General features: G+C 33.5%; 1 protein-coding gene across 1 annotated transcript; it reads right to left on the minus strand.

Moving 5' to 3' along the window:
• Positions 1-527: 527 nt before the first annotated feature.
• On the minus strand, positions 528-1,682 carry LOC145004112 (39S ribosomal protein). Its single transcript, XM_078963008.1, has 2 exons — positions 1,244-1,682; positions 528-724 (listed from the first exon to the last, which is right to left on the minus strand). Exons 1-2 carry the CDS (start codon positions 1,598-1,600, stop codon positions 695-697), a joined length of 387 nt encoding a protein of 128 aa, XP_078819134.1. The 5' UTR covers positions 1,601-1,682; the 3' UTR covers positions 528-694.
• Positions 1,683-12,581: the final 10,899 nt, after the last annotated feature.

The raw sequence follows: 12,581 nt of genomic DNA on the forward strand, positions 1-12,581 counted from the left end.
ATTATAAGTATGTATGGTTAAGATTTGTTAGATATTATACTTGATGTTATTAGAAATTGGAATAGTGAAAAAGTTCTGTCTAAGGGGGTGTTTGACTAAGCTTATTTATGGCTTATTTTCTGAGCTTATTTTTTATAAGCTCATTTTTTCTAACTTATTTTTCATGAGTTCGGCTTATTTTCTTAGTGTAAGTCATAATAAGCTCAAAAGTTGAAAAATAAGTTAGAAAAAATGAGCTTATAAAAAATAAGCTCGAAAAATAAGCCATAAATAAGCTTAGCCAAACACCCCCTAAGTTTAATTTTAAGATCATAAATGGGATACCTGCTACCCGTGGGTATAACTGGGTAGCCGACGGGGTGGGACCGGGTTTGGGATACAATTTTGTAATAGTATTATGATGACTTTTTTATTATTATTATTATTTGTGTGACAGAAATGCATAATAGCTGCTTAAGGCAGCATGTGCCCTCTAATGATCCTATTTCATCTTGTCATGATTCTTATTATTACAAAATGGCCAAAAATGAAATGGTAAAGTAAAGCTTGATTGGAACCACAAGTTTTAAGTTTAAAACAAAGGATGTTTATGTTGATTCCAATACAAAACCTTTTTGAATTGTAATTAACCTGCAAACATGAAGTAATCATCATTCATCCACTTCATTATCCTATAAAGATGGAAAGTTTTCAGCTATTGCTTCTTGTCTTCTGCTTTCCTTGGCTGAGAAAAGAAAAAGAGAACATATTGATCAACTTTAACGCAATGCATATAGCTCTCGTATAGAACTGCATAGAATAGTAACATACTTTCATGTCATATATAGCTCTCCTATAGTCCTATACCAGTCATGAGAATAAGGTGTGTTCCTATTCCCTAGAATTTGCCCTTCTTATATAATATACTAACAATAAGCAGATAAACAGTCAAATGTGAAAAAGAAGGAGATCTGATTAAATGACATATGAAGTTTAGGAGAAGGGATAAACCTAGATTACCTCAAAGAAAAGTAAAGAATTTCCTAGCTTAATGGATTAAGTCATGTCCCAATTGTTCAGTTCTTAGATTAATGTATCCAATAGTATCCATATGTTTCAATTCTTATTGTCATTGAGTTCAATTTAGCCGTGTTAGAAAAAAGTTTATTCAACACAATTTCAAGCCAAGTGATGGTTTCCTCAAACAACAATTACTTAATTCAAAGAGCAATCATCAACAAAACTAGAAATGAATATTGAATACCTTAGTACCAGGGAACGATTGACGGAGCTCTTCCTCTGGAATAATAACAGGCCACTTCTCGCCGGCTTCACGAAACATTTGCTCAGTCTCCAGCTGCGTGCCTTTTTCCAGAATCATCTTCCTGATAGTCTGCGCAGGTGTGGAAGTGGCATCAAAAACCTCCTCGACTCCGTTCACGAACGTCACGGAGATCTGCGGTGGGTGGCTGTCAGTGCGGCGCTTCACCAATAGCTGACACGAAGGGTTTGATTCCTTCGCTGTTCGAGCATTGCACTGAGCCAAAAACTCCATACATGCCGCCGTGCGTGGGTCTAGGGCATTGAATTCGATCTTCACTTTTGATAAGAACTTCAACATGATTGATTCTCTCCCAGGGTTTGTCCCGATGGACTGCACACTCTCTCTCTCTCTCTGTTCGATAAAATGACCACCAAAATTGGAATTGGTATATTGGTTTTAATCAAAGTAGGAAAACAAGCCCTAGACTATCAATCAATTTGCATAACTAATCCTTTCACTTTGAAAATAAACAGTTTCAGTCTTCCAGTCTGTTAAAGTTCAAAATGAATACTAACGGGACTTGTATGCTAACTATAAACACACTTTATATTTAATTAATTAAGTTTCATAAAACATTACGCCTAAGCATGTTAATGGGCTTAATTATAACTTGAATACATCCAAGACATTAAAGTATGATATCACATCATACAATAGTCACATTATAATGACTTAGCATCATTTTAGCAACATAATCATATTTACATCCACATACATCTTATTGTAACAATTAATTATTTCTTAATATTCCAGCTATGGTGTTATAAAAGAACACGTAAACCACATTTTATATATAGAGAGAGAGAAAAGAAAGATCACAAAATATTAAAAAACGTAAGAACTCCATTTTATAAATAAATAGGTACACAATATTTATTAAACATGTTAAAATCCAGATTTTTTTATAATTTTTGGTATGAAAAGGGTAAAATTGTAATTTTTACAATCTAATATTTTCATTCATACGTCGATTCATATTTAAACACAAAAATTAAACAAAATACAACATTTAATACAGTTTATTCATAGTTTAATACAAAAAATTTACAATTTAATACAATCATAACATCACTAATTCACTAATTTATAAAAGCCAAACCCAAACTCTACCACCAACAACAACTACCAAATGTTAGCACCATCCATCTATGTCAACGTAGTAACCATCATTCATTTCAAACAAAAAATTATATATAAAATAATATATTGTTAGCTTAAATATTGTATTCAGAGAGTAATAAACATATTAATTCACTAATTTAGAGTTTAATGCAACAATTATAAAAACTAATATATTTTTACATATTTACTTCATAAAAAAATACTCACAATAAAATTAATACAAATATTTAACTTTTAAACATAAAATTCATAAAAAAAAATCACAACTTAATACAATCAATTCACAGCTTAATACAATCAATACACAAATTAACGGCTTAATCTATTAAATTTACAATTTAATACACAAAAACTATACATTCACATCCATATTATGTACTTAGTACATATATCTTTACCTTCAGATATGTGAGTTAGTGTTTCTTTCAAATTTTAATTTATAGAATATTCATAATTTAAATTTTACATGTTATTCAGAATTACAGAAAATAATATATATATATATATATATATATATATATATATATATATATATATATAATGCTCCATTTTATAAGAAATAAAACTCATAAAAAAAATTAAGAATTTAATATACTCATTTCACAACTTAATACATTTAATTCACAATTTAATACATAAATTCATAGTTTAATAAAATATATTTATAGGTTAAAAATTACATCTGATGATGTTTGGAGCTTGGAGGTTATATTAGATTGCAGTTCACACACTTATCACAACTCACAACTTAAAAATCTTAAATTCACATTATTTAAAAAAACACTAATATAATAAAAAAACACGTTTAAATTCACATTAAAACTTATAAAATTTTCATACATATACTGCTTAAAACTTATAAAAAATCATTTAATCACAACTAAAACTTATAAAAAAAAATCATACATTCACAAATTAATACTTACAAAAAATCATGTATTTACAACTTAATACTTATAAAAAATCATGTATTTACAACTTAATACTTATAAAAAATCATGCGTTAATAGCTTAATTTTTTTCTAAATGAAATAATTAGATATGTATAAAATCCATGCATTAACAGCTTAATAATTATTACAAAAAAAAAAACGCTTATTCACAGCTTAAGAAACTAGTTCAGAAACTTATTCATATTATTCAATGTTTAAAAACATACATTGTTTTTAGTGAACATTTCATTAAACACCTTCAATGCATCTTATATCCAGATCTGAGATTGTTCCCTTGCTTTAGATCCATTAGTACTGATGATAGGCAACAATAACGGTGATGCGACGTCGGTTGTGGTAGATGTGGAGTCACATCGACGATGGTAACATCAGATCTGTTGGCAGTGATTTCCGTCAGATCTATTGTTCCGGTAAAGTAAATCAGAGAAGTTTTCTTGTATTCCATTAGATCTAGATGTCGAAGATCTGGAGACGAACTAGATTTGGACTTCAGAGCAGAGTGTGACATTTTTTTGGTGTTCCAACAAAGCACAATAGTTGATGTTAGGTGGTGGTAAGGTTGACTATCAGATCTAACTAAATTGCACCAAATCTGATATGTTTTGTGTTTTAGAGAGAGAAAGTGAAGTTGAAACAACTTCTTGACTTCATATCTAAAACCAAGTGGTGATCGACAGTGATAGAGGAAGGTGGTGGTTATCACCGCTCGTCGGAGCTCATAATCCGGAGGAGAAAATCGAAGATCTGAAGTCAAAAATGGTAGATCTGAAGGCAAAAATTGTAAATCTGAATAGAGAAATCATATATTTGAAGCTGAAATTGTAGATCTGGAGCCAACCAAAACTTGTGGATTAATGGCGGTGGTTCTTCGGCGCTAGGAGGCGGTAGCAGTCAAGGGTGGTGGCTGGTGGCTAACTGATGGTAATGTTTGTGTGTTCTTCAAGTTTGAGATGGGAAATAAAATAATCATGTATGAGTGTATGTAGTCTGTGTAGATCTGGTTATAAAATGGGGTTCTTACGGTTCTTAACTTTTAGTGGTTCTTATTTGATCTTTTCTCTCTCTATCTCTCTCTCTCTCTCTCTATATATATATATATATATATATATATATATATATATATATATATAGAGAGAGAGAGAGAGATAGAGAGAGAGAGAGAGAGCGAGAGAGGTAAGTTCAATTAAAAAATAAAAAAAAGTTAAGAATACGAGATTCATTTTCAGTCAATCATTTATTTTTTCCGCAAAGCCCTTCATTGTACCGGTGGAAAGGAGAAATGAACACACATGTGGTTTCCAACCAAATATATTTCCTTAAACTATGTTAATCCTTACCTAAATATACACAAAAACATAGTTTTTTTTTTGTTATTTTAATTTTTAAGAAGCTATTTTTATCGAAAAACTAGTTTAAATATATCAATATTCATAATTTTTTTATTCTCTATAAATAGACATCCATATTGATATAGTAATAAAATAAAACAATTTTTTTTTTTTTTAGTTTCAGCTCTCATTATTCGTAAGTGAATAAAAATGCATCAGATTTTATTATAGTATATTCGTTAATCTGTAACATCCCAAAAATCACAATAATTTTAAACTTTTCAAAACAACTCATTTACTAAAAAAATGTTTACAAAATCATTGTTTCCAAAATATTATTTAAAATCAAAGTCTCACTAGATCTAATTAATCGTAAAACAAAGGATGTGTACGGTCATGTCTTCACCTTACTAAGGTCCTTTAAAGTACTTAAAACCAAACGAAAACTATAAGCCAATGCTAGTAAGTTCCCTCAAAGTACCAACACACCACAAAACAATAAACCATGCAAACAGGAGCAACCAGCCTGACTGGAACGCCTTATAAGGCCTACATCCTATCTGGACCGCTCCACAAGCATCCGACCTCACTGGACCACCTCGAAGGGCCTACATCCTACCTGAACCGCTCTACAGGTTGCCATCATGACTGGACCGCCTCGTAGGGCCTATTGCCTTTCCAGTCATCCTTGGGTGTCATGGCCTACGATACAAAGCAAGATCGCCTTAACCCAAACCAACATGTCGACATATGCAACATACAAACATGAACACAAAGCCGGAAAATACATATAATCATACGGATCTAACGGATCACAACACCTTAATAACATACAATAACTAGGATATCAATCCAATTCGTCGACCTATAAGTACAATGAGGATAACTCACCTCGCTGTTTGACGAATAGTTGAACAATACACTGCTCCAAATACTGGCTCTACAAATCACCTATTCAACAGATAAGGATCAAGGCTTAGCTATAGCTTAAAATACCCAAAATAACCTTAAGTCAAACTCGGCCAACCCATGGACAAAGTCAAGGTCAACGGTCAAAGGTCCAAAAGTCAACAAGTCTTCACAGCGGGTTACTCCCGACGTAATACTAGAGTACGCCCAACGTACTCTGATGTTGACCAAAAAGCGGGGCGCTAACCGCATACACGCAACGTACCTCCATGTACGCCTAACGTACGTTGCCTAGTCCCAAAACTCCTTTAAGAGCTTATTTCATTCAGGACTTCCGCCCAAAACTCAAATCCAAGCCTAACTTGATGTCCTAAGTCATAAAGTTTCCAACTTTATGACATTTCATGTCTATAATATGCTTAATGCCCAAAACCCCATGTTCTTAACCCAATAAAACCCTCTCACACATGCATGGGCTAAATATTACGTCCAAGCTCAAATTTTTATGCATCAAGACACTCCCAAACGTCTGAAAAGACACCTCAAAAGGATTAGAGTACCTCATACTCATAATACCAAGCTCATGGCACCAAAATAACCACAAATCTAAGGCTAACAAGATCTAAATGAAATCAACATCAAGTTCATAACTTTATACCTCCAAAGGGTGTCAAAATATGGTAAGATCTTGGATCCAAGGTGTTCCACTCTTCAAGGATGATATTCTCTTCTAAATTATTCCTTCAAGGACACCATAATATACACAAAAGCACAAAAATGCACTTGAGAGGATTATGGTTGGCTAAGGAGCGATTTTACAGATGGAGGCTGAAGAGGGGAAGCGGCCTTGAGCCATAAAAATGAATATATAGTGTCCAAACCCTCAATAATTAGGATTTGGCATGGATGAAGTATGCCTAATGTACCGTATGAGTACACCCAGCGTACTCATGCAGGCACACCTTTTTCCTAATTTGCCACATGGGACCTTTTTTGTAAATAAATCGCACTCAAAGGGTCAAAATTCAAACACTTCTCATACTAAGGGGCTAAAAGGTAAATACTTGAAAATCGATATGTTACAATTCTCCACCACTTGAATCATACTTCATCCTCAAAGTTCGATGCTGCAACTAACCCATGTAGTGTTCTCACAACTCCACCTCAGGCCACTCATACGGTCCTCCCGGGACCACATCCGAACTAACAGTCGGCTCATTCAGGCAATTGTCTTCCCATAATATCCTTAACCTAATCTTAATGATACTCACGCACACCGAACTATAACGAATTGTTGACCCACTGGTTTTTACCACTGAAGAAAACCATCACAATTCTCCTAAATTTTGGAAATCCAATACCTCAACTGACTCTTAAGAAAACAAAACTATCTTGGAACGTAGTTATTACTGATGAGTTTTATACGAAACAAACAATCATATGTGTTCATGCAACCCTAATTTGAGGATCTATGTTTTCACTATTAAACATACAAGCATTGAACACAAAAACCATAAACCATAGGAGACACATGTAATTTTCGAAATTAACATATAATTAGGGTTAGGATACATACATTTATTGTTATATTATAATAACAATCAAATCCTTGAAGATCTTGAACTTTGGCAGCAAGCGCCACAAGTGTCGCGCCTCTAATGGCTCACAAACAAACCTAGCAACCAAGGATTACTATGGAGAGAGAAGGGAAGTGGCAAATTCGGTCCTAGCCTCTCTTGGAGAGCCTTTCAACGAAATCCAACCCTATAGGGGTTTATATAGGTGATAAGGAAGGTTTAGGATAAGATAGGTGTATCTTAGATAACCCTAATCCCTCAACTTCCTCCCTAAGGCTTCCAAGGCACCCTTAGAGCCCAAGGAAACCCTAGGACACTCTAGATTTCGTTCCATCCCTCTAAGGTAGGTTCTAGAATGCTTAATGCTTAACTTTTGAACATTGTCACGTTTAGTCCCTGCAGTTTCAATTAATTCTTTTGATCCCAAAATTAATTCCAAATTAATTTCTGATTATATATTAATTAAACAATATGATTTCTAATTAATATATTATATCCATAATACATTAATAAATTAATTTATTAACCAAGTAATAAATTAATAAATCATTCTTCTCTCTCCAACAATTATCCTATTCAATTGCCAGGTTTGAAGGCAACCTAAAAGGACATTGCTAATATCAATTAAAGTACATACCAATTATAGTTATGGGCTTAGACACCTAATCCAATAGTCCCCCACTTGAATATGTCTAATAACTATACTTGTAAGTATAACTTCAAAATTGACTAGCAAAATTTAGCTACCAAAATCCGCCGTCGAACTCTTATCTTATCAGTGACGTGTCCTTAAGATAAGGGATCATATATTCCTCCATTCTAGATATCGTATAGACTGAGACATGGATTTTAATCATTCTCTCTGTCTATGTGTTGTTTCCCAATTTTTGATTTATGACGACTGACAACAGACTACAATTGAACACGTCAACTTAGTCTCGGCTTTGCCAAGCGCTTAGGGTGTCATCACTAAATCATCGAGGGTCCTACAAATATCGCTTTTATCCACTTTGGGTAAACTAATTCAGAACTTATATTACTAAGTCCCAAACGTTCAGACTAATCCCCAAATATCACAATTCAAACTATGAAGAGGGATTCCATAATCTTAATCGAATTTGAGAATGCAATTTACATAATCACTATCTCCTTAAAATCTCTCGTAGTGAAATCGTTTCCTCATAATCATTTTCATGAAGGAGAGAAACCTTATGACACTTAGATTTTATGGTGTATGTGTTCTTATCCATGTGAAATTGTCATAACCATAGCCATAAGATAATGTTTGTGACAAATCTAAACTCATATGAACTGAACTTGTTCATTATTAATTTCTTGTCATCAAGGGTCCCACCATTGCTTCCAAGTTATTTAGCAGTTCACCTATACTTGTAAATGTTATTTCGTTGAACAAGGTGCTTGACTTTATGTATTTTATTGAGAACTCGTAGAACTTATATGCATAGTTTACTAAACTGGAATGACACATAAACAAGGATATGTCAACACAATAGGTTACAAACCTCAAGTCGTGTGCTAGTGTTTAATAATATGTTTACTATCGATTAGTTCTTGAAACTTTTCAAGATCATTTAGACTCCCACTGACCTCTTGACATATAATATTCTCTTGTCAATAGACATTTCTTGACAAACAAATATTCAAGAGTTAGTAAAAACTCTTATCAAGACAAACACTACACACAATTGGTATTAGTTGGTCTTTGTCTTATACAAGACATCACAATGAACAACTTCAAACGTGCAAGAGTAAGAAAAACAAATTTTCTACTTCACACTTGATGAGTGTGTTAGAACTTCTTAAGATGTGTCACTCAATTCACAATCTTAGAGTATGAGTCTCAAGACTTGATTTTTGGAACGAAGTATGACCCATCCTTTTTTGATTTAACCATTTCAACAATTTATGATTCCTCTTCTTAGCCATACTAGTGCACTAAGATGTCCTTAGAGGATTAATTGTGATATGGTTTCATAATGAACAATATGATCATAAAACACGATACAAAAGTACTCTCCCTTCTTCTTAGATTGGAGAAACTTTTATCTTTCTGCCTAATTGATTCTTCTTATTCGTTCTGCCATACACTGAAACTTTTCAATGATTCAGAATTACACTTAATCCTGTAAGCATAACCATATTTACTAGAATTTTAGTAAATTATGACGTATAATCTTATTGCTCTTTGTGGTGGACTTGACTAGCGCACAACATTGTGTACCAGTTCCCCTAGTTCTTCACTTGACTCCTTGTCAAGGAATTAGTCTTAATTTTCCAAATATGAAGGTTCTCATTAATCATACAATATAATTTGTATGATTCCAAGTTTTTGTCAAATTGAAACTCGGGTGACAATAATCTTTCCTTATTTGGTAAATTCTCAATATTTCCACAAATAACATAACTAAGAATCACATCCATTTCAACATTGCTAAAACTAGAAAATACAAACGTCAATTTTTCATACATGCCATTGCAAGGAAATAAATAAATAAAACAAAATTTTATTTTATTTATAAAAGGTGTGGAAAAACTTGTCCTTGCAATGCAATTCAAATGAAAAACTACGCTATTACATATTCCTAAGCAATCTATCATAACTCTAAAAGTAGCAGCTCCAAAAATCCGATCATCAAATCATGCGATCGAAATCCATTTCTTCACGATCAGGCTCAACTCACTTCTTCTTTTAAGCTTCCTCTCTTTTCTTCGATTCTACAAATCATCAAAAAATTTAATCTTATCGCATAATGTATTAAGAATCAAAAAATAGGAATTTACATAGTTAGTTAATGGATTTTACCTGAAGTAGAGTCATACGTCTTGACTCTCCCATCTCTTAGATCTCTCAGGTAGACAAGACAGTTTTGTCTCCAATGCCCCTTCTCTTGGCAATAAAAGCAAATTGACTATTTTGGAATAGCACACGGAACTACCTCAAACTTTGCCTTTCTCTTATGGTCAAACTTTTTGACCATGACATGCCTTTCGTTGCCATTGCCTATGTCCATGGAGGTTTGGAAGGCAGATCTACCAATCGAATTTGCTTCTCCAGTGCGCCAAATCATTTCTGATTCAGCAACAACAAGCAAATAGATGAGATCGATGAGGATCACGTCGTGGTCCATAATATAGTACTCTCTTACGAACTCACTGTATGATTCAGGAAGCGATTGAAGAGCCCAGTCAACAGACAACGACTCCCAACATTTTTAACATGTCAATGTGCGACTTCATCTTTAAGACGTGTGCACACACTGGATTTCCTTCTTCGTGTTTACTTGTCAAAAGGGCTTGAATGAGCTTGAACTTTTCAAGCCTTCGAACTTGTGGGTCAGGGAGAACAATAGGAGGAGGTGGAGGAAGTGAAGAATGATCTCTTGTTCCTCGGTTGAATCAAGAAATATCTTCTTCATGTGGAAAGCTTGTTCCAAGGGGTTTGGGAAGACCATAGTTAGAATCAGACATCTACAAAACATGAGAAAATTTAAGTCAGTTGATTGAGTCCTTAATAAAACACCCAACTGAGATATTAAGGCTAGGATCCAACACAATGTTCTACAAATTGGAAGAGGGATGCCGTAATCCAAATTGTAGAACATTTGAAGGTAGGTAAATGATGATTTACCAATTTGCACCATGAAAAAGAAAAGGAGATTTAAGTTTTAAATGAATTAAACTCCTAGATCTTTTGAGATTCATTGAACTTTTCAATGGCGTGTTTAAATCTCGATTGTGACCTTTATTTGTGACTGGGATGCCGAGGATCACAAACAAGTTGTGTATAACCATGCAAATTAGCTTGGTACTCTCGATGTTACGAATCACCTAATCAATGTGCATGTTAACCACATACGCTCCATTGATCTATGATAAACATCAAGCTACCCATTGTCATCCTTCATTGGTCCCATATTAGTGTGTCGGTTAACCACACACGCTCCACTAATCGACCAATAAGGGTGCAATGTGCAGTTTCATGGATTAGCACCAATTCCACATTTTTCCTAAAGTAACTAAGATTTGAGAATTTATAAAGGTGTTTAGTTACTTTGTTTTTCATTATACTTATAATGGAAGGTTGTGTCATATCCTACCCGTTCGGCTAACGACCCTCCACTAGTCAAGAGTGCGGTGGGTAAAAGTGGATACTCATTCAATAACCATTTTATAGGCAATTTCTTTAAACACCCCTTATAGACCAGCTTCGTGAATGAGGTCTACTAACGGTAAGACTGACTCTTTACTTATACATATATAATATATTAGACTTTTAATTTTATATATTATAAGGGTGTATTTTAAACTTTTAAAATAATAGAGTTTTTTAATTTTATTAAAATTTTCAAAAATTAAAACCATTTAATTTAAAACATTAAAATTTAAAAAACCTTTGATTTAATAATTATTCAAAAATTAAACGATTAAACATACAAGCATTGAACACAAAAACTATAAACCATAGGAGGCACATGTAAATTTTGAAATTAACGTATAATTAGGGTCAGGATACATACATTTATTGTTATATTGTTATAACAATCAAATCCTTGAAGATCTTGAACTTTGGTAGCAAGCGTCACAAGTGTCGCGTCTCTAATGGCTCACAAACAAACCTAGCAACCAAGGATTACTATGGAGAGAGAAGGGAAGTGGAAAATTCAGCCCTAGCCTCTCTTGGAGTGCCCTTCGACGAAATGCAACCCTATTGGGGTTTATATAGGTGATAAAGAAGGTTTAGGATAAGACAGATGTATCTTAGATAACCCTAATCCCTCAACTTCCTCCCTACGGCTTCCAATGCACCCTTAGAGCCCAAGGAAACCTTATGACACTCTAGAATTCGTTCCATCCCTCCAATGGAGGTTCTATAATGCTCAATGCTCAACTTTTGAACACTATCACCTTTAGTCCTTGCAGTTTCAATTAATTCCTTTAATCCAAAAATTAATTCCAAATTAATTTATGATTAAATATTAATCAAACAATATGATTTCTAATTAATATATTATATCCATAATACATTAATAAATTAATTTATTAACCAAGTAATAAATTAATAAATCATTCTTCTATCTCTAACAATTATCCTATTCAATTGTCAGGTTTGAAGGCAACCCAAAAGGACGTTGCTACTATCAATTCAAGTACATACCAATTATAGTTATGGGCTTAGACACCTAATCGAACAATTACAACTTCTCTTAAAAATTCGAACCATACAGAACCCTTCCGACCTTGAATTACCTTGCTGATACCACTGGGAAACATGACTCCTGACCATTCACCGTTGTTGATGCGACATCTCCAATTTCACGGTCAAAAAATACCGACTTGTTTAGGCTTTATTTGAAAATCAAAGTATCTT

This window comes from Lactuca saligna, chromosome 7 (assembly GCF_052625555.1).
Source record: "Lactuca saligna cultivar CGN05327 chromosome 7, ASM5262555v1, whole genome shotgun sequence".
In the NCBI taxonomy this organism is placed as follows: domain Eukaryota; kingdom Viridiplantae; phylum Streptophyta; class Magnoliopsida; order Asterales; family Asteraceae; genus Lactuca; species Lactuca saligna.

Bases quoted from the DNA above. Each gene is read 5' to 3' on its own strand.
- LOC145004112 (XM_078963008.1), bottom strand. From the start codon at position 1,600: ATGTTGAAGTTCTTATCAAAAGTGAAGATCGAATTCAATGCCCTAGAC. The intron at 725-1,243 runs GTATTCAATATT...TTCTTTTCTCAG, and splicing joins AATCGTTCCCTGGTACTAAG to CCAAGGAAAGCAGAAGACAA.